We start from the raw sequence: 23519 nt of genomic DNA, 5'->3' as shown, positions 1-23519 counted from the left end.
TCAAACTCCAGAGTCAGTGAGAAATCATTGAGCCCAACATGGTGTGTGGGTACAACCTGGTTGCTCACCAGACTTGGAGTGATTAGGTAGCTTCTTTAGATCCTACTTCTGACCCCACATAGTGCCAAAAGTTCGGAGGGTGGGGGGAACAGACCTAAAACCAATGAATCCCTGAAGTACCAGTAACAAAAATACATTGTGCTTACACCAAAAAAACAGTTTGCGAGCCAGAGGCTCTCCAGTCAAAGCATGGAAGGAGACTCAGAGGTATATTATTACAAAGCAGCTTGTGTAGTGTAGAGGTAGTGACTGGTTGCAATATTAGAATTTTCTTAAATGAAAGGGAATTGATTAGTGATTATCTCATATTAGTTTGGGGATCATTTTAAGTTTCATTTATCATTTTCAGAGGCATAAGCAAGAATTGTCCCATTCAATTTAGCCTCACTTGCCTTCCAAAGTAAGTTAAACTTTGCCTGTATAACTAAACTAGTTTTGTCTGTCCAGAGAATTTTCAGGTCTGGACTTCATTTGTGTTTGACTTTAACAATAGTTAGGGAAAAAAAAATATTTCTTATAATAAGGACTTTTAAAAGCTACTCCCTTCACAACTTTCAAATATGCAGTATGGTGTGTTTTTTTTTTTTAAGATTTTATTTATTTGTCAGAGCAAGAGTGAAATAGAGAGCACAAGCAGGGGGAGTGGCAGGCAGAGGGAGAAGCAGGCTCTCTGCTGAGTAAGGAGGCTGATGTGGGACTCAATCCCAGGACCCTGGGAGCATGACTTGAGCCAAAGACAAATGCTTAACTGACTGAGCCACCCAGCCATCCTGCAATACAGCATTATTAACTATAGTCTTTGTGCTCTACATTATATCCCCATGACTTACTTATTTTATAATGGGAAGTTTGTGATTTTGACCACCTTCATCCATTTCACCTACCCGCCCCCATCCCCACCACTGGCAACCACCAATCCGTATAAATCTGTATTTATGAGCTTTGGGTTTTGTTTTGTTGTTTTTCTTTTGTATTGTTTAGACTCCACATATAAGTGAGATCATACATTTGTCTTTTCTTTGACTTATTTCACTTACCATGATGTCCTCAAGGTCTGCCTCATTGCAAATAGTAAGACTTTATTTTTTTATGAATGGGTAGTATTTCATTATGCATATATACACACTCACATACCACATATTCTTTATCCATTCATTCATCCATTGACAGACCCTTAGGTTGTTTCCATATCTTGATTATTGTAAATAATGCTGTAGTGAACATAGTGAGGTATATCTTTTTAAGTTAGTGTTTTCTTTTCCTTTGGATAAATATCTATAAGTGGAATTCCTGAATCGTATGGTAGTATATTTTTAATTTTTAAAGGAACCTCCATATTGTTTTCTGTAGTGGCTGTACCAATTTACATTCCCACCAACAGTGCATGAGGGTTCCTCTTTTTCCACATCTTCACCAATACTTGCTGTTTCTTTTCTTTTGATAATAGCCATTCTAACAGTTGTGAGGTGATAACTCATTGTAAGTTTGATTTGCATTTCCCTAATAATTAGTGATATTCATCATATTTTCATATACCTGTTGGCCATCTGGATGTCTTTGGAAAAAAATGTCTATTCAGGTCCCCTGCCCATTTTTTAACCAGATTGTTTTTTGCTGTTGAGTTGTATGAGTTTTTTTTATATATTTTGGATTTTTAACTCCTTATCATATATGATTTGCTAATATTGTTTTCCATTCATTAGGTTGCCTTTCATTTTGTTGGTAATTTCCTTTGCTCTACAGAAGGTTTATAGTTTGATGTAATTCCATGGTTTCATTTTTGCTTTTGTTGTCTTTGCTTTTGGTGTCAGGTCCAAAAAATTGTCACCAAGACCAATGTCAAGGAGTTGACTGCCTATGTTTTCCTCTAAAAGTTTAATGGTTTCAGGTCTTACATTCAAGCCTTCTTAACCATTTTGAGTTAATTTCGTATATAAAGTAAGAGAGTAATCCAGTGTCATTCTTCTCCTTGTGACTGTTCAGTTTTTCCAGCATCATTTACTTCAAAGACTGTCCTTTTCCCATTGTTATTCTTGGGTCCTTTGTCATAACTCAATTGACAATTTATGTGTGGGCTCTCTGTTCTGTTCTATTGATCTATATGTCTGTTTTTATGCCAATACCATACTGTTTTGATTGTTTTAGCCTTGTAATATGGTTAGAAATCAGGAACTGTGATGCCTCCAGCTTTGTTCTTTTTTCTCAAGACTGCTATTGCTATTCAGCATCTTTTGTGGTTCCATACAGATTTTACGGTTCTTGGTTATAGTCCTATAAAAACGGATATTGGAATTTTGATAGGGATTATACTAAATCTGTAGATTGCTTTGGGTAGTGTGGATGTTTTAAAAAATATTCTTCCAGTCCATGAGCATTCTTCCAGTCCATGGAATATCTTTCCACGTATTTGTGTTATCTTCATTTTCTTTCATCAGTGTCTTATACACTTCAGTCTATGGGCCTTTTACCTCCTTGGTTAAATGTATTCCTAGGTATTTTATTCTTTTCATACAATTGTAGATAGAATTGTGTTCTTAATTTCTCTTTCAGATAGTTTGTTATTATTGTGTAGAAACGTTTTTACATATTAATTTTTTATCCTGTAACTTCACTGAATTTATTAGTTCTTTTTTTTTTTTTTAAGATTAATTTATTGGGGCGCTTAGGTGGCTCAGTCGTTAAGCATCTGCCTTCAGCTTGGGTTGTGATCCCAGGATGCTGGGATCAAGCCCCACATCAGGCTCCTTGCACAGTGGGAGGCCTGCCTTTCCCTCTCCTACTCCCTCTGCTTGTGTTCCCTCTCTTGCTGTGTCTTTTTCTGTCAAATAAATAAAATCTTTTTTAAAAATAAGATTAATTTATTTATTCATTTTTGAGAGAGAGCAGGAGGAGAGGGAGAAGAATCTCAAGCAGACTCCCTGCAGAGCTCTGAGCCTGACACCAGGTTCAGTCTCACCATCCCGTAATCATGACCTGAACCAAAATCAAGAATCAGAGGCTTAACCAACTGAGCAACCAGGTGCCCCTTGAATTTATTAGTTCTAATAAGATTTTTTTTTTTTGGTGGTATCTTTAGGGTCTTCTACATATAATATCATGTCATCTGCAAATAGTGATCATTTTATTCTTCCTTGCCAATTTGGATGCCTTTTATTCAAATAATTGGCAAGAATGAACATCCTTGTCTTATTCCTGATCTTAAAGGCACTATTAAGTGTGATACTAGCTGTGGGCTTGTCATATTGTGACCTTTATATGTTGAGGTATGTTCCCTCTTTTTTGAGTTTTTAATCATGAATAATTGTTATATTTTTCTGCATCTACTCAGATGACCATATGATTTTTATCCTTCATTTTGTTAATGTTGTATATCGTGATTGATTTGTGGACATTGCACCATCTTTGCATCTCTAGGATATATTCCACTTGATGGTGGCATATGATCCTTTTCATGTATTGTTGAATTTGGTTTGCTAATGTTTTGTTGAGGATTTTTTCATCTATGTTCATTCATGATATTGGCCTATAATTTCCTTTTATTGTGGACTCTTCATCTGGTTTTGGTATTAGGGTAATACTTGGCCTCACAACATGAGTTTGGAAGTTTTCCCTCCTCTTCTGTTTTTCAGAAGAGTTTGAGAAGGATTGGTATTAATTCTTAGGATGGGTAAAATTCACCAGTAAAGCCATCTGGTCCTGGACTTTGATTTGTTGGGAGGGTTTTTTTATTACTGTTCAATCTCCTTATTGATTTTTATTACTGTTCAATCTCCTTATTGATTTATTCAGGCTTTCTCTTTCTTCATGATTCAGTCTTCTAAGGTTGTATATTTCTAGGAATTTTTCCTTTTAGGTTGTCCAGTTTGATGGTGTTTGTATTTCAAGGGTATCAGTAATGTCTCCTTTTTCATTTTTAATTTTATTTGAACCTTTCTTTTTTTTCTTGGAGTCTAAGCGTAGTTACTGGTTTGCCATTTTTCTCTTTTGAAGCTCTGAGTTTCATTGATCTTTTTTATTCTTTTTTTAGTTTCTCTTTCATTTGTTTTTACTCTGATCTTTGTTATATTCCACCCTCTACTAACTGGGCTCTTCTTTTTCTAGTTCCTTGAAATGTCAATTTAGGTCATTTATTTGAGATCTTTCTTGTTTCTTGACAGAGGTCTTTATTAGTATGAGCTACCCTCTTAAAACTACTTTTATTACATGCCATAAATTGGGAATGTTGTATTTTCATTAGTGTCAAGGTATTTTTTTTTATTTCTCTTTTGATTTTTTTCTTTGACCCATTGGTTATTCAGTAGCATGTGGTATAATCTCCACCTAGTTGTGAATTTTTAAGTTTTTTAATATATATTTTTTAAAATCTTATTTATTTATTTGACAGAGAGAGACACAGCAAGAGGGGGAACACAAACAGGGGGAGTGGGAGAGGGAGAAGCAGACTTACTGCTGAGCAGGGAGTCCAATGCAGGGCTGGATCCCAGGACTCCGGGATCATGACCTGAGCTGAAGACAGATGCCCAACTACTTGGGGCCCTGTCCAGTTTTCTTCTTGTAATTGATTTCTAGTTCCATACTATTACAGTTGTAAAAGATACTTGATATGATTTCAGTCTCCTTAATTTATTGAATTGTTTTGTGGACTAAACTATGATCTGTCCGGGGGGATGTTCCACGTGTGCTTCAGAAGAATGCAGAGTCTCTTGCTTTTGGATGGAATATTTTGTATATATCGATTAAATCTGTGGTCTAACATGTTATTTAAGGCTGTTTCTTTATTGAGTTTCTCTCTGGATGATCTATCCATTGACATAAGTGGCACATTAACATCTCCTACTGTTGTTTTGCTATTTCTCTCTTTGGTGGTGTTGGGTTTTTTTTTATTTTGTTTTGTTTCTTTTCTTTTTTTCTATCTAGTTATGTATAAGGGCAGAGGGAGTGAGGGAAAGAGAATCTTAAGCAGGCTCCACGCCCAGTGCAGAGCCCAGTGTGGGGCTCAATCTCAAAACCCTGAGATCATGGCCTAAGCCAAAATCAAGACTCAGACAGACACCTGACCAACTGAGTCACCCAGATATCCCTTCCTTTAGGTATGTTAATATTTACTTTATATGTTTTAGTGCTCCTGTGTTAGGTGCGTAAATATTTACAAAAGTTATATCTTTCTGTTGAATTGAGTCCTTTACCGTTATGTAATATCCTTGTCTCTTATTATAATCTTTGTTTTAAAGGTTTTTTTTTTTTTTAAGATTATTATTTATTTGAAAGAGAAAGAGTGAACACAAGCAGGGGGAGGGGCAGAGGGAGAAGCTCACTGCCCACTGAACAGAGAGCCCAACTTGGGGCTTGATCCCAGGATCCCGAGATCATGACCTGAGCTGAAGGCAGGCGCTTAACTGCCTGAGCCACCCAGGTGCCTCTAAAGTGTGTCTGTATGTGTGTGTGTGTATAAAAGTGTAGCTACCCAATTTTATTTTGGTTTTCATTTGTATGGAACATCTTTTTTTATCCATTTCCTTTCGGTCTCTATATGTCCTTACATATGAAGTGAGTCTTTTGTAGGCACCATGTGGATGGGTTTTATTCTTTTTATCTATTCAGCTACTCTGTCTTTTGATTGGAGAATTTAGTCCTTTTATACTTAAAGTAGCTATTTATAGGTATGTATCTATTGTCATTTTGTTCATTGTTTCCTGGTTGTTTTACAATTACTGTCTCTTTCTTTTTCTTTTGGTGTTTCCTTTTGGCTTAATGACTCTAGTGGTATGCTCAGGTTCCTTACTATTTTCTGTGTATCTACTATAGGCATTTGCTTTGTGGTTGCCATGAGACTTACATATTCACATATTCATAACAGTCTGTTTTAAATTGATAACAACTTAAGTTTAAATGCATTTTAAAGCAGTGTGTTTTTACTCTCCCCAGCCTATTTTTTATGTTTTTGTTGTCACAATTTTACATTTATCTTGTGTATCACTTGACTAATTATTGTAGTTATGGTTATTTTTATTGCTTATTCTTTAAACTTCATACTAGTTTTACAATTAATTAATCCACTACCTTTACTATATATTTACTTTTCCAGTGAGATCTATTCTTTCATGTTTTCGTGTTACTGATTGGCACCCTTTCTTTTCAGACTAAAGAGTACATTTAGCATTTCTTCTAGTGTTAGCTTAATGACAATGAATTCCTTTAGCATTGCTCATCTAAAAAAACTAGCTCTCTTTCAATTCTAGATAATAAGTAGAGTGTTTTTGGTTGGAAGTGTTTTAGGTTTTGGGGTTTTTTTTTCCCCTACACTTTGAATATATCATGCCACTCCCTCTGGTCTACAATGTTTCTGTTGAAAAATCTGCTGATAATCTATTGGGGGTTCCTTTGTGCCTAACAAGTTTTTTTTCTCTTGCTGCTTCTGAGATTCCTCTCCTTATCTTAAACTTCTGACATTTTAATTATAATATGTCTTGGTGTGGGTCATCTTGAGTTTATCTTTTTTTTTTTTTAATTAACACATAATGTATTATTTGCCCCAGGAGTACAGGTCTGTGAATCATCGGGCTTATACATTTCATAGTACTCACCATAGCACATACCCTCCCCAGTGTCCATAACCCAGCCACCCTATCCCTACCTTCTCACCCCCCAGCATCCCTGTTTGTTTCATGAGATTAAGAGTCTCTTAAGGTTTGTCTCCCTCCCGATCCCATCTTGTTTCATTTTTCCCCTACCTAGCCCCCAAGACCCCCCGCCCTGCCTCTCAAATTCCTCATATCAGAGAGATCGTATGATAATTGTCTTTCTCTGATTAACTTATTTCTCTTAGCATAATACCCTCTAGTTCCATCCATGTCATTGCAAATGGCAAGATTGGGTGGGGGGGATTTTGATGGCTGCCTTGTATTCCATTGTGTGTGTATGTATATATATATATATATATATACATTGTGTGTGTATGTATATATATATATATATATATACATCACATCTTTATCCACTCATCTGTTGATGGATAGCTAGGTTCTGTCCATAGTTTGGCTATTGTAGATATATATGGCAATATAGCCATAGTTTGGCTGTATTGGTGCTATAAGCATTTGGGTGCACATGCCCCTTCAGATCACTACATTTGTATCTTTCAGGTAAATACCCTGTAGTGCAATTCCTGGGTCATAGGATAGCTCTATTTTCACTTTTTGAGGAACCTCCATACAGTTTTGCAGAGTGGCTGCACCAGCTTGCATTCCCACCAACAGTGTAGGGTTCTCCTTTCCCCGCATCCTCACCAACATCTGTCATTTCCTGACTAGTTGATTTTAGCCATTCTGACGGGTGTGAGGTGGTATCTCACTGTGGTTTTGATATGTATTTCCTTGATGCTGAGTGATGTTGAGCACTTTTTCATGTGTCTGTTGGCCATTTGGATGTCGTCTTTGCAGAAATGTCTGTTCATGTCTTCTGCCCATTTCTTTCTTTCTTTTTTTTTTTAATTTTTAATTTTTAATTTTTTATAAACATATATTTTTATCTCCAGGGGTACAGGTCTGTGAATCATCAGGTTTACGCACTTCACAGCACTCACCAAAGCACATACCCTCCCCAATGTCCATAATCCCACCCCCTTCTCCCAACCTCCCTCCCCCCAGCAACCCTCAGTTTGTTTTGTGAGATTAAGAGTCACTTATGGTTTGTCTCCCTCCCAATTCCATCTTGTTTCATTGATTCTTCTTCTACCCACTTAAGCCCCCATGTTGCATCACCACTTCGTCATATCAGGGAGATCATATGATAGTTGTCTTTCTCCGCTTGACTTATTTCGCTAAGCATGATACGCTCTAGTTCCATCCATATTGTCGCAAATGGCAAGATTTCATTTCTTTTGATGGCTGCATAGTATTCCATTGTGTATATATACCACATCTTCTTGATCCATTCATCTGTTGATGGACATCTAGGTTCTTTCCATAGTTTGGCTATTGTGGACATTGCTGCTATAAACATTCCGGTGCACGTGCCCCTTTGGATCACTACGTTTGTATCTTTAGGGTAAATACCCAGTAGTGCAATTGCTGGGTCATAGGGCAGTTCTATTTTCAACATTTTGAGGAACCTCCATGCTGTTTTCCAGAGTGGCTGCACCAGCTTGCATTCCCACCAACAGTGTAGGAGGGTTCCCCTTTCTTCGCATCCTTGCCAGCATCTGTCATTTCCTGACTTGTTGATTTTAGCCATTCTGACTGGTGTGAGGTGATACCTCATTGTGGTTTTGATTTGTATTTCCCTGATGCCCAGTGATATGGAGCACTTTTTCATGTGTCTGTTGGCCATCTGGATGTCTTCTTTGCAGAAATGTCTGTTCATGTCCTCTGCCCATTTCTTGATTGGATTATTTGTTCTTTGGGTGTTGAGTTTGCTAAGTTCTTTATAGATTTTGGACACTAGTCCTTTATCTGATATGTCGTTTGCAAATATCTTCTCCCATTCTGTCAGTTGTCTTTTGATTTTATTAACTGTTTCCTTTGCTGTGCAAAAGCTTTTGACCTTGATGAAATCCCAATAGTTCATTTTTGCCCTTGCTTCCCTTGCCTTTGGCGATGTTCCTAGGAAGATGTTGTTGCGGCTGAGGTCGAAGAGGTTGCTGCCTGTGTTCTCCTCAAGGATTTTGATGGATTCCTTTCACACATTGAGGTCCTTCATCCATTTTGAGTCTATTTTCGTGCGTGGTGTAAGGAAATCGTCCAATTTCATTTTTCTGCATGTGGCTGTCCAATTTTCCCAGCACCATTTATTGAAGAGGCTGTCTTTTTTCCATTGGACATTCTTTCCTGCTTTGTCGAAGATGAGTTGACTGTAGAGTTGAGGGTCTATTTCTGGGCTCTCTATTCTGTTCCATTGATCTATGTGTCTGTTTTTGTGCCAGTACCATGCTGTCTTGATGATGACAGCTTTGTAATAGAGCTTGAAATCCGGAATTGTGATGCCACCAACTTTGGCTTTCTTTTTCAATATCCCTTTGGCTATTCGAGGGTTTTTCTGGTTCCATATAAATTTTAGAATTATTTGTTCCATTTCTTTGAAAAAGATGGATGGTACTTTGATAGGAATTGCATTAAATGTGTAGATTGCTTTAGGTAGCATAGACATTTTCACAATATTTATTCTTCCAATCCAGGAGCATGGAACATTTTTCCATTTCTCTGTGTCTTCCTCAATTTCTTTCATGAGTACTTTATAGTTTTCTGAGTATAGATTCTGTGCCTCTTTGGTTAGGTTTATTCCTAGGTATCTTATGGTTTTGGGTGCAGTTGTAAATGGGATTGACTCCTTAATTTCTCTTTCTTCTGTCTTGTTGTTGGTGTAGAGAAATGCAACTGATTTCTGTGCATTGGTTTTATATCCTGACACTTTACTGAATTCCTGTATAAGTTCTAGCAGTTTTGGAGTGGAGTCTTTTGGGTTTTCCACATATAGTATCATATCATCTGCGAAGAGTGATAATTTGACTTCTTCTTTGCCAATTTGGATGCCTTTAATTTCCTTTTGTTGTCTGATTGCTGAGGCTAGGACCTCTAGTACTATGTTGAATAGCAGTGGTGATAATGGACATCCCTGCCGTGTTCCTGACCTTAGCGGAAAAGCTTTCCGTTTTTCTACATTGAGAATGATATTTGCGGTGGGTTTTTCATAGATGGCTTTGATGATATTGAGGTATGTGCCCTCTATCCCTACACTTTGAAGAGTTTTGATCAGGAAGGGATGCTGTACTTTGTCAAATGCTTTTTCAGCATCTATTGAGAGTATCATATGGTTCTTGTTCTTTCTTTTATTGATGTGTTGTATCACATTGACTGATTTGCGGATGTTAAACCAACCTTGCAGCCCTGGAATAAATCCCACTTGGTCGTGGTGAATAATCCTTTTAATGTACTGTTGAATCCTATTGGCTAGTATTTTGTTGAGTATTTTCGCATCTGTGTTCATCAAGGATACTGGTCTATAGCTCTCTTTTTTGATGGGATCCTTGTCTGGTTTTGGGATCAAGGTGATGCTGGCCTCATAAAATGAGTTTGGAAGTTTTCCTTCCATTTCTATTTTTTGGAAGAGTTTCAGGAGAATAGGAATTAGTTCTTCTTTAAAGGTTTGGTAGAATTCCCCCGGGAAGCCGTCTGGCCCTGGGCTTTTGTTTGTTTGGAGATTTTTAATGACTGTTTCAATCTCCTTACTGGTTATGGATCTGTTCAGGCTTTCTATTTCTTCCTGGTTCAGTTGTGGTAGTTTCTATGTTTCTAGGAATGCATCCATTTCTTCCAGATTGTCAAATTTGTTGGCATAGAGTTGCTCATAGTATGTTCTTTTTTTTTTTAAAGATTTTATTTATTTATTTGACAGAGAGAGAGCACAAGTAGGCAGAGAGGCAGGCAGAGAGAGAGAGAGAGGAGGAAACAGGCTCCCTGCTGAGCAGAGAGCCCGATGCAGGACTTGATCCCAGGACCCTGAGATCATGACCTGAGCCGAAGGCAGCGGCTTAACCCACTGAGCCACCCAGGCACCCCTCATAGTATGTTCTTATAATAGTTTGTATTTCTTTGGTGTTAGTTGTGATCTCTCCTCTTTCATTCATGATTTTATTTATTTGGGTCCTTTCTCTTTTCTTTTTGATAAGTCGGGCCAGGGGTTTATCAATTTTATTAATTCTTTCAAAGAACTAGCTCCTAGTTTCGTTGATTGTTCTATTGTTTTTTTGGTTTCTATTTCATTGATTTCTGCTCTGATCTTTATGATTTCTCTTCTCCTGATGGGCTTAGGGTTTCTTTCTTGTTCTTTCTCCAGCTCCTTTAGGTGTAGGGTTAGGTTGTGTACCTGAGACCTTTCTTGTTTCTTGAGAAGGGCTTGTACCGCTATATATTTTCCTCTCAGGACTGCCTTTATTGTGTTCCACAGATTTTGAACCATTGTATTTTCATTATCATTTGTTTCCATTAATTTTTTCAATTCTTCTTTAATTTCCTGGTTGACCCATTCATTCTTTAGAAGGATGCTGTTTAGTCTCCATGTGTTTGGGTTCTTTCCAAACTTCCTCTTGTGGTTGAGTTCTAGCTTCAGAGCATTGTGGTCTGAAAATATGCAGGGAATGATCCCAATCTTTTGATACCGGTTGAGTCCTGATTTAGGACCGAGGATGTGATCTATTCTGGAGAATGTTCCATGTGCAATAGAGAAGAATGTGTATTCTGTTGTTTTGGGATGGAATGTTCTAAATATATCTGTGATGTCCATCTGGTCCAGTGTGTCATTTAGAGCCTTTATTTCCTTGTTGATCTTTTGCTTAGATGATCTGTCCATTTCAGTGAGGGGGGTGTTAACATCCCCTACTGTCATCTTGTTATTGTTATGTTTCTTTGATTTAATTATTAATTGGTTTATATAATTGGCAGCTCCCATGTTAGGGGCATAGATATTTAAAATTGTTAGATCTTCTTGTTGGACAGACACTTTAACTATGATATAGTGTCCTTCCTCATCTCTTATTATAGTATTTGGGTTAAAATCTAATTGATCTGATATAAGGATTGCCACCCCAGCTTTCTTTTGATGTCCATTAGCATGGTAAATTGTTTTCCAGCCCCTCACTTTAAATCTGGAGCTATCTTTGGGTCTAAAATGAGTTTCTTGTAGACAGCATATCAGTTTTTTTTAAATACATTCTGATACCCTGTCTCTTTTGATTGGGGCATTTAGCCCATTTCATTCAGGGTAACTATTTCATGATACGAATTTAGTGCCATCATATTGCCTGTAAGGTGACTATTACTGTATATTGTCTCTGTTCCTTTCCTGTCTGTTACTTTTAGGCTCTCTCTTTACTTAGAGGACCTCTTTCAATATTTCCTATAGGGCTGGCTTGGTGTTTGCAGATTCTTTTAGTTATTGTTTGTCCTGGAAGCTTTTTATCTCTCCTTCTATTTTCAATGCCAGCCTAGCTAGATATAGTATTCTTGGCTTTATATTTTTCTCATTTAGTGCTCTGAATATATCATGCCAGTCCTTTCTGGCCTGTCGGGTCTCTGTGGATAGATCTGCTGCCAGTCTAATATTTCTACCATTGTATGTTACAGACCCCTTGTCCTGAGCTGCTTTTAGGATTTTTTCTTTGTCACTGAGACTTGTAAGTTTTACTCTTAGATCACAGGGTGTCGACCTATTTTTATTATTTTGAGGAGGCGGTCTCTGTGCGTCCTGGATTTTGATGCTTTTTCCCTTGGCCAAATCAGGAAAATTCTTGCTATAATTTGCTCCAGTATACTTTCTGCCCCTCTCTCTCTTTCTTCTTCTTCTGGGATCCCAATTATTCTAATATTGTTTCATCTTGTGCTATCACTTATCTCTCGAATTCTCCCCTCGTGGTCCAGTAGTTGTTTGTTTCTCTTTTCCTCAGCTTCTTTTTTCTCCATCATTTGGTCTCCTATATCACTAATTCCCTCTTCTGCCTTATTTATTCTAGCCGTAAGAGCCTCCATTTTTTATTGCACCTCATTAATAGCTTTTTTATTTCAACTTGGTTAGATTTTAGTTCTTTTGTTTCTCCAGACCAGGATTCTCTCTCTAATATCTTCCATGCTTTTTTCAAGCCCAGCTAGCACCTTGATAATCTTTTTTTTTTTTTTTTTTTTGACAGAGAGAGAGATTACAAGTAGGCAGAGAGGCAGGCAGAGAGAGACAGGGGGAAGCAGGCTCCCTGCTGAGCAGAGAGCCCAGTGCAGGGCTCGATCCCAGGACTCTGAGACCATGACCTGAGTTGAAGGCAGAGGCTTAACCCACTGAGCCACCCAGGCACCCCGATAATCATCATTTTGAACTCCAGTTTTGATACCTTACTAATGTCCATATTGATTAGGTCCCTAGCCGTTGGTACTGCCTCTTGTTCTTTTTTCTGTGGTGAGTTTTTCCACCTTGTCATTTTATCCAGGTAGGAGTAGATGAATGAGAGAACAAAATACTAAAACGGTAGCAACAACCCCAGAAAAATATACACTAACCAAATCAGAGGAGACCCAAAACTGGGGGGAGAAGAAAGGTGGGGAAAAAAAAAATATATATATATATATATATATTTATATATATATATATATATATTTTTATACACACACACACACACACACACACACACACACATATTAGACTGGTCAATACCACAGAGCCACCACACACTTGATTTGGGGTGTATTTTGATCTCTTAGAAGTAACTGCCTCCCAAAATTTTAAAGAAAGAAAAATTTATATATATATATACAAAGATAAGGGTAAACATGATGAAGGGATAGAATATGACTTAAAGATGAAAATTAAGGAAGATTCTAAAAAAGAAATTGATAAGAAGTTGAAAAAAGAAGAAAAGAGGAAAGAAGGTGATCAAGTTGGAGACTAGAGCAAAGCCATGTGCTAAGTTTAGGGTATATGTTGATCTATTAGGAGAAAGTGTATCCCAAAATTTTAAAGAAAAAAAAAAAACTGCATGTACACAAAAAACAAGATTAAATGCAATGAAGGGATAAAATATGATGATAACAATGAAAATTTAAAAAGATTTCTAAAAAGTATTGGTAAGATAAAATAGTTTAAAAATGTTAAAATAGGAAAGAGGAAATATTTTTAAAAATAGAATAAGAAAATAAAATTTAAGAAATTAAACTTTGAAAGACTAAAGGATCATGGGGAAAAAGCCATGAATTCTAGTTGCTGCAGTCCTCTAGCTCTGGAGTTCCACCATTCTCATTGATTGGTGACTTGGTCTTGGCTGGATGTTCTTGCTTATCTTCTTGGGGAGGGGCCCGTTGCAGTGAATCTCAAATGTCTTTGCCTGGGGCAGAATTGCACTACCCTTGCCATGGGCCAGGCTAAGTAATCTGCTTGGTTTTGTGCTCGGTAGCTTTTGTTCCCCGAATGCTTTCCATAGAGCTTTGGAGGACAGGGATGAAAATGGCGGCCTCCCAGTCTCCGACTGGGGGAGCCGAGAGCTCCTTCCCACTCCTCAATGTGCCCTCAGAGAAAAGCAGTCAATCCCTTCCATCTCCCTGGTCTCAGGCCGCACTCCTAGCTCACCCAGCCTGTGACTTAGCGTTTCTATATCTGGTGCACAGCCCTGTTTGGAGTCTCCAAATCCAGCAGATTCCTGCAGCACGCTCCCATGCTGCTCCTGCCAGAGGAGGAAAGAGGGGGTCTCTCCAGATCTGCCACTTGTGGGGCCCCTGCTTGAAGAGCAGTGGTCGGACTGTGCCTCAGATCACAGTGTGAGGTAATCTCGAGCTGAGCGCCCATGCCTCGGGTCCATCTCTGCAGCTGGCCTAACCGCTCCAATACCTGGGAGCTCTGCCGCACTCAGACACCCCTGGTCTTTTTGTGACCCCGTGGGTCCTGAGACCACGCTGTCCCTGCAAGGGCTCCACCCCGGGCTTAGCCTCTGGTGCAATGTCCCTCAGTGGAGCAGACTTCTAAAAGTTGCAATTTTGTGCTCCCCTGCTCTATCACTTGCCGGTAACCAGCCTTCCCCTTGCGATCTGTCTTCCCGTATAGCGCCTGGGATTCACTTCTCTGCACATCCTACCTTCCAGAAAGTGGTCGTTTTTCTGTTCCTAGAATTGCTGCTTTGATATCCTGTTCTCTTTGATATCCTTTTGAGTTTGTAAGTGTTCACAATGGTTTGATAACTACCTAGCTGAACTCCTGGGACCTGATGATATTCAGGTCTCCTACTCCTCTGCCATATTGCTCCTCCCTCTTGAGTTTATCTTCTTTGGAACTCTGTGGGCTTCCTGGATCTAGATGTCCATTTCTTTCCCAATATTAGGGAAGTTTTCAGCCTTTATTTCTTCAAGAAAAATCCCTGCCTCTTTCTCTCTTCTCTTTTTGGGAACTCTGTAATACAATTCTTAGTCCATATGATATTGTCCTATAAAGCCCTTAAGCTATCTTCACTCCTTAAAATTCATTTTTCCTTTTTGCTGTTCTGACTGGAGAGTTCCACTGCTCTGTGTTTGAGTTCATTGATCTTTTTTCTGCTCCAGCTAGTCTACTGTTGAGCCCCTGTAGTGTATTTTTGAGTTTAATTATTTGTATTCTTAAGCTCTGTGACTTCTTATTTGGTACTTTCTTCCCTTTTGTTAAAGTTCTCACTGTGTTTATCCATTCTTCTCCCAAGTTGGGTGAACATCATTCTTCTCCCACATTGAGTGAGCATCTTTATGACCATTACTTTGGACTCTTTATCAGGTAAATTACTTACACATTTCATTAAGGTTTTTTTTTTCTGTTTTACCTTATTCTTTTGTTTAGAACATATTCCTCTGTTTCCTGATTTTGATAGACTCTATGTTAGTTTCTATGTATTAAAGCGAAACAGCCATCTCTTCCAGTCTTAAAGGAGTTGCCTTAAGAGATGAATATTATTGCTCAGCCTTGTCTAGCCCTTGGTAGTCTGTTGAACCTTTATGATTTTCTAAGCCACCTATCTTATTTTTAAAATAAATCTTCCATTGTTGGGGGTGTGCCAAGTTCTGTCTGTCCTAAAGTAGGGGATCTCAGCACCTAGATTCAGATTGATTAGAAGCCAGACCTTCAGGTAGCAGCTTTTGAGTATGAAAATACATATAATACTGTGGGGCCACAAGTATGAACCCTGCTGGCCACCAGACCAAGGGACCTGGAGGTGTTCCATAGATGGCATTAGCAAAAATTCAGGGCTTCAGACAAGTACATATTTTCCTTTCTGGGAGATACTGGAGAACTGGAGCAAGGCAGAGGAGGACCATAAAGGTGGTGTGCCCAGCCTACACTCTTTGAGAGCACCTCCATAGGCTTCTAGATGTGTGTCTTAGGCCAAAGCTCCTGGACAAACATATATACCTCTTTCACAGAAAGACTAAGGGGTGTTTCAGTCTGCTGTCTGTGCAGTAGTGTTCTGGGGGTGGTAGCCTGCCAAGAACTGATTGTTATAGTTCTGAGGGATGCTGGAACACAATCCTCCCTCAGCCCCCAGATTCAGGCAATCAAGAGGCATCCTGTGGGAAGCAGCCCCCAAAACTGGGACACCAGACATGACCAGTCCACTGACTGCATGTGCAAGCTCCCCTTGCAGAGATCTTGGGATTTTGGTCAGCTCCACATCTGTATGCTTTCTAGGATCAGCAAATGCTCTCAGGGTAAAATACCAGAATCATCTCTTTGGCCTTGTGTAATTGCTTCAATCCTGACTTTGTTAAGTCTTCACTCTCTCCTAGATCTCTTGTGCCTTCAAGTAGACATCTTTAATATTTTTGCCCAGTTTGCTTTCCAGTTTGTCCTCGGTTTTAGAGGACTGTTCTGAATTACCTCATCTGCCGTCACTGGAAGTGGAAGTTCTGTTTTGTTTTTATCAACACATGGTTAATCTGACCTAGTCAACACCTCTGATACCACAGTGGGTTAATATACATCTAGTCTGCAGCCTCCAGACTGCCACTGCTCCCCTTTCAGACCCTTGATGGCACAAGGACTCCAGACTGAGTATTTCAGTGTTGCAACATGCTGAGTCCTGGGTGTTTAGGGATCAGCTAGAGTCTTATTCCCTGCCTTTATGGAGCCTGCAGTCTGTCCATTCCTTTCTAAAGCCTCCAAGCTGTATGGGCCATTATTGCCTTCAATGTCAACATTATCTCTGTCCCCAGCTGGTCTGTTGAGTCACTGTCATGATTTCAACTCTCCTTCCCCTGAGTAAACTCTTTCCCAGACTTATTACTGTGCTTGGGTTAGAAAGGGTAGGTCTGAGCCCAGGCATGCACGTCTGGCCCTACTCTCTCCAGTCTCATGGCTATAAACCATTCATATGGCAGTCCCTAAATGTGTTTTGGCACATAGTAGTTTGTCCTCCTAGACTCAGCGTCACTGCCTCTATGAGCTCTTGCCTGATTCTCTGAGGTCTGCTTCCTCAGCCAGACAAGTATTTTGAAGGAAATGTCAGTGTTTCATGCATTTCAGCATCTCTAGCACTTAGTGCATAAGAGATACCAGTTCATGTGAAATGATCTCATTTCTCAAGTTCCAGGTACCCCTTGAAGCATTATCTTCTTCGCCTATCTCTCCTTTTTCCTGGGAACCCCAGCCACTTTTCTGTCCCTTAATGGAGGCATGGCATTGCACCCCTGCCTCCCAACACACCGAGTTCACAGACCTATGGGATACCCTGACAGTTGACCACCACCTGCTGGTCATTGGGTTTCTAGTACAGTGACAGCTCAGGGCTGCAGAGTAGGGGTTCTTACTTTTAAGGTATTCCATAAAGAATGTAAAACCCTTCTTAGAATATTTTAAGATGTACAATATAAAGCACATAGTTTACAAGTGAAAGCAATCATAATGAAATACAGGTATCAAAGTGTTAGAAAACATATATATATATATATATATATATATATATATATATATATATACACACACATATCACATCTATAAAGATGTGATATGTATGTATATATGTGATATACACATCTCAAACAACAGGATCTAGTGATTGGTTTAATAACTACTGTTATTCCAAAGTGATAAAATTTTGAGATGTCTCCCCAGCTGTCTGGTGAGATGAAATCCCTGATTTCTCTTGCTGACACTGTCACAGGGACTGCTTATACTACTAGAGTTGGTTGCCTACATCCATATAGATGGGAAGTACGGAATTTCAGTTGGAGATCAGTCAAACTGAAAAACAAATCTTTTCCCACCTAAGTACAAAGACACTCAATTCTACCCTCTGATTCCTATTTGGTGATAGGAGGTCTCCCTCAGTGGGGTTTCAGAGGCATGGCAGAAAATTGCTTTTTAAATACAGTGCCTCTTACTCAGTGTAACAGGCAGCTGAGAGTAGGAGAGGAGGTATGGTGGAAATAGCACCTCTAGGTCTAAGTTTGAATTTCATAGGCATCATTTACAGTATTGTGAAGTTTGACCCAGCCTTCCCTTGCTCCGTGTCCGTTTCCTCACCTAGAAAATAGGAATGACAAGTTTTTCCTCAGAAGCTGTTAAAAGGATTTAATAAGTTAACGTGAAAAATCCTCAGGGTCAAATGTTTGATGTTACATGAAAGTGTTAATGTTAAAATCTGTAGAACGCCCACATGCACACGATATACGCGTGCACGCACGCGCACACACACACACACACACACACACAACTTCTTACAAAACAGAAACCCACCCCAAAGTCTGACTGGCTGTATGACTCACAGAAGATAGTAAAACCCTTCTCACCTAGCAATTGTGGCTAAGTCTGCCTTGCTATTTCCACCCCACTCTAAGAGAACAACCACAAATGTAAATAGTCTCTCATCTTGTTATTTTATTAGAAGCATATTTACATTCTTGCAGTTAAACTTTGCAGAGAACATTTTACAAAAGTTTTGTATAAAGTTTTGAAATGACATAAAAATAACTTCTATCCTTTATAAAGGGAAAATATAAGTTAGTTATATTTACTCTGCCAAAAATGGACTGAAAACAAGAAACACTTCCATCTGTCCCTTACAGAGGAAACATTAGCACAGGGCATGAGAAATACTGTGTGGGCCTTTTCACTGATGGGCATGCACGCTGGCTCCGTCATGAGCCTGGAGAACCCAACCAGCCCCCGTCCAGAAAGGACAGGGGAGCTATCAGGCCATGGGCAGCACTGAACAGGGAAGCAGCAACTCCCTGAACAAGAGTCAAGGAGTCATGTGAATGATAAGCCAGATAAGGGCATGATCAACGACTTCCATCTGAACTATGAAACTGGCATTTCACCTAAATACTCATTCTCACACCCCGGGCTGCAAAAGGCAACACTGTAAACAAAGCCAAAGTCAGCCCTGCCTGACCATTTGCCAGTGCTGACCTTGTCTGGTGGAACTTGGTCAGTGTTCTGTAATTACACTGCTGCTAGTTCATATTTTCCCAGCACCTGTGCACCAAAAGGAATAAAAGGGGACAATGGTTTCCCTTATCTCATATGTGTGAGACCAGAAAACTATCCCATCTGGGTCAAATACTGAAGCAGGCAAGCTGAATGTTCATTAATTTAAGAGCACCCCGCCTTCCCACAGCCCCCAGAGCCTCTTCACTGTGTACATAAGCCTTAGGAACCCCGAGTCCCTTCTTGTTGAATGGCTACCCTCCCTCCCCAAGATCCAGTTCTAACCGGTGCCAAGATCACTTCAAGAGAATTGCTTTAGAACCAAGCATCAAGCCTTAGACATTTAGGAGTGAAAGAAAAAGTCCTCCCTGGATGTTAGCCACTCCATCACCAGCAAAAGAGTACCCAGACTTAATATAGCATCCATATGATTCCTCAAAACCGCCTTCAGTTTTATTTAAAGCAGGTATAGAAGCCATTCATTTATATTTAAGTTAGAAATCAAAATGAATGAAGTTTTCTTTGTAGAGAAACTGAATGCCTATTTGAGCATTAGGGTTATCTACATCCTCCAGCCTTTGGGACTCAGAATCTGTAGGAGGCCAGCTGAGTAACCCAAAGGCCCAGGATTCAAAGCTGAGGTACGGAAGCTCTGCATCCACTGTGCTGCTAGGGACAGAAAGCATTACACTTCTCCTTGAGGCTTTTTCTTCCTCAACGGAAATCCCGGTGACCACCAGCCTGTGTCTCAAGTGTAAGGCCAGACTCCTCCTAGGAGAGGCAAAGGGAAGCAGCCTCCCCATATCACCTGTAGACTGGATGGGCAGGTGTGAGATAGGAACAGCCTAGACATAGTCTTTTGTGATGTAGAATTTATCCCTGAACACAGGAGCCTGTGCGGGGGCCAGAGGGAATCACAGACTGGCAGTTCAGCCTGTACCATTTATGCCAGCACCCAGCATACTTCATACCAGTGGCTCCACCTACACATGCTCAGGGGCACAAGCTCAGGCAGTGAATGTGTTTCAGCCCACCTGGCACAAGAGGCAAGCCTAGGTAATGCCAGGGGCCCACATGTGTGTATGTGTGCAAGTAGGGTCGGGGGCACAAGATGGCATGAAATACCCAAGACCAGCAGAATGAACCATTCAGGCTCTCCTCCATCCCACTGCTGTAGCTATGGCCTTATCTCAAGAGAAAAGCAAATCGGGGGTTACTGGAAGAATGAGGGCACACCCTGAGGCAGCTGGCTGCAGGGTGGGCTTCACTAGGAACCGAAAGGGCTGCTTAGAGCCATGGTTCTTGTCTGATACTACAAGAAATGGCTGCAAAGCCAGCAAAAATCACAATATGAACAAACTCATCATAATCAGCGACAGCACTTTGTGTCCACAGACAGCAAACCCAGTGTTCTGGCAAACAGCAGGGCCTCAAGGCTGCAGAACACCATTTCTCCTGGACTCTGACCCCACTCACTGAAAGCTTGAAGGGATGTAGGGCTCAAAAAGAATATACATTAAGATCATATAACACATAATAAAACCTCGCCCTCCATAAGTGAGCGAGAATTAAGGAGCTTGGGGATGGGTCTGTTGGGCACAGCGGGGGTAGCACAGGGCAAGGGGCTGGATTCAAGTTGGCATGGAAGCAAGAGGGAAGGGGGGTCCTGAGTTACTTGTTCACAGAGAATGGGTGGGCCTTGGAGGCCCACCAGCCTGCCACCCACCACCCCAACTGGCTGTTAAGAAGTATCCACAGAGCTGTAGGGGAAGAACTTGGTGGCCTTATTTGGGGTGGTAGGGTTCAGGCATTCTGTCTCCTCATTCATTTTGAAGAACATCTCCTGTTCTCGCTTCTTCTGGTTCAGATCTTCTTCCAGTGCCTAGGACGAAGAGAGGGAAGACAGAGCTCAGTCATATCCCACAGGACACAGGTCTCCTAAATACAGGACCCCCACCAAAGTGGCCTTCTCTGGAAATCCCCATCCCACCCCAGGCCTTTAGTGCATCGTAACTCAGTCTTCCCTCTTTCCTCTCCCAGAGCCGGTCACCCAGCAGATAGCTACCACCTCTTGCTTCATTCTGCCAGAACCATACAGGAGTTTGCTGTGGGCCAGGGGCTATAGTTTGTGAAATGCCCTCTCACAGATGTGGTGGGGGAAAGGGGCAGATGCCAAACTTCTGGCAGGGAAGCAGCCAAATGAATGGAGAAAGACCCAAGGTAGAAAATGGACAGATTTTTTAACAGCAGACAGTAGGGAGGTAGGGGATGGGGGTTGGTGGGGACAGAGATGCTCAAGTACATAGTGTTCCTAATGAGAGCACTGCCCCACAGAGATCATCCAGGGAGTTATTTTTAAAATACATGTGCCTAGCGGTGCCTGGGTGGCTCAGTGGGTTAAAGCCTCTTCTTTCAGCTCAGGTCATGATCCCAGGGTCCTGGGATCGAGCCCCGCATCGGGCTCTCTGCTCAGCAGGAAGTCTGCTTCCTCCTCTCTCTCTCTGCCTGCTTCTCTGCCTACTTGTGATCTCTGTCAAATAAATAAATAAAATCTTTTTAAAAATTAAAAATAAATAAAAATAAAATACATGGGCCTTGGGCACCTGAGTGGCTCAGTCAGTTAAGTGTCTGCCTTCGGCTCAGGTCATGATTCCAGCGTCCTGGGATCGGGTCCCACGTGAGCAGAGAGCCTATTTCTCCCTCATCCACTATCTCTGCTTGTACTCTCTTTCTCCATCAAATCTTCTTTAAAAAAAATACACAGACCTTCACACCCCCCGCTGAGATTCTGATTCTGAAAACTTGTGGTAGTTATGGCAGGACAGAGGTTCTGTGTGTTGCTAAAACACATTAGGTAACTCCAAGCAGAGTGTCTTGCTGACCATTACTACAGAGGCATCCCTGGGGCACATCCAAGTGTATCTAGATAAATTGGATCCTACCAAAAAATGTCTTGAGGGGTCTCCAATAAAAGGCATTCAATTAAAAAGGGAAGCAAAGTGTACTGGAAAGAACATGAGTTAAAGTCATAAAAGAATTCAGCTTTCTTATTACCAGCTGTGTGGCCTTCACACGTCACCTTTCTTCCTGTGTAAAATGGCAATATCACTACCTAACTAGCAGGGCTGTTGTGAGAATTAAACTAAAAACTGATGAATCATAGTTAGAGTAGTTCTTACATGTCAGCTGCTATGCTAAGTGCATTACATCTTATTCAGTCTTCAGCCTATGAGACAGATACTATTATTTCCATCTTATAGATGGAGAAACTGAAGCTCAGGGAGCTTAGATCACTTTCCCAAGGTTACCCAGCTAGCTAGGGAGCATAGCCAAGACGGGAACCTACCTCTAACTTCAGAGTTAACGCTCTGAAACACTGTGGTCTACCATCTGCAAAGCTGGGCACACACCCGATGCTAAGTAAATGTGGCTTCATTATTAAGCATCTGGCCATCAGCTCAGTTTCCTTATTTTCACCATAGAAGTAACCATGTTCATAGGGTTTGACCAGCCTTCTATTTTGTGTCTTTCTTAAGATTTATTAAATTTGAGAGGAGACAGAATGAGCAGGGGAGGAGGGAAAGGGAGACAAGCAGCAAGGGAGCCCGACGTAGGGCTTGATCCCAGGACCCTATGACCAGAGCTGAAATCAAGAGTCAGACACATAACCAACTAAGTCACCCAGGCACCCCTGTTATTATATGTCTCTTTTTAAGACTATTCTTTGGATGCCCTGAAATAGTCTCAACAAATAATTACCAGATCCCCCCTTATGCTCTTATTCCTTCAATAGTACTAAATTCTAGTGAGTGCTCTGTACTTTTTTTTTTTTTTTTAAGATTTTATTTATTTGACAGAGAGATCACAAGCAGGCAGAGAGGCTGGTGGGGGGAGGGCGGGAACAGGCTCCCTACTGAGCAGAGAGTCCGATGCGGGGCTCCATCCCAGGACCCTGAGACCATGACCTGAGCTGAAGGCAGAGGTTTTAACCCACTGAGCCACCCAGGCGCCCCATGGGTTCTCTGTACTTCTAAGCAAAGATGGACCCTGGATCACAATACCAATCTTTCCAGTCTGTTACAGGATGTCCATGTGAAGGCCGGCAAAGGTATTTAAAGTCACGCCGCATCTCGGACTTGACTGATTTGAAACTTCTGGTAATTCACATAGAATCTTAGCTCAAGTTCTCCTTTGCTGGATGTATTCATATTAAAGTGTTTGTGATAAGCAAACATTATAGAAAAGCAAGGTAAAAGTAGTACTGTTTAAGCTTTTGTAACAAGTTATAAAATCCAGTGCCTGTGGGAGGCAGCCAAGTGAACTGAAGGAGTGAAGAGAGCTGGGTGTGAGGCAGTAAGGAGTGGTGGGGACTGTGGTGAGGTGACGAGCACACACTGTGTCTGAAGAGGGCCGTTTCTTCTTAGCTCCAGCTGATGGCTGTCATGTGGCATGACAAACCCAGTATTGCTAGAGTTGGTTTTTCAAAAAAAACTGAAAACTCAGATTTTTATGTAAACTTTCCCTACACAGACATTCCTTGCAGC

The 23519-nt window shown here is 40.6% G+C and overlaps 1 protein-coding gene and 1 long non-coding RNA gene across 5 annotated transcripts in view; one reads left to right on the top strand and one right to left on the bottom strand.

Annotated features, from left to right (window-relative positions):
• Window positions 1-23519, top strand: part of LOC116586709 — a 75100-nt gene that overhangs the window by 35827 nt on the left and 15754 nt on the right. The gene's annotated exons all lie outside the window — the stretch shown is intronic.
• The window catches only part of STK10 (serine/threonine kinase 10), a 120074-nt gene continuing 114958 nt past the window's right edge, over window positions 18404-23519 (bottom strand). For all 4 annotated transcript variants that reach the window (XM_032337010.1, XM_032337011.1, XM_032337009.1 and 1 more), the window contains one exon: window positions 18404-20857. In XM_032337010.1, the coding sequence (XP_032192901.1) occupies window positions 20717-20857 (141 nt within the window). In that variant the 3' untranslated portion in view covers window positions 18404-20716. The remainder of the gene's footprint in view (window positions 20858-23519) is intronic.

Source organism: Mustela erminea, chromosome 3 (genome assembly GCF_009829155.1).
Source record: "Mustela erminea isolate mMusErm1 chromosome 3, mMusErm1.Pri, whole genome shotgun sequence".
Classification (NCBI taxonomy): Eukaryota; Metazoa; Chordata; class Mammalia; order Carnivora; family Mustelidae; genus Mustela; species Mustela erminea.
The sequence above is the reverse complement of the archived record's forward strand: the minus strand, read 5'-3'. Positions and strand labels throughout refer to the sequence as shown.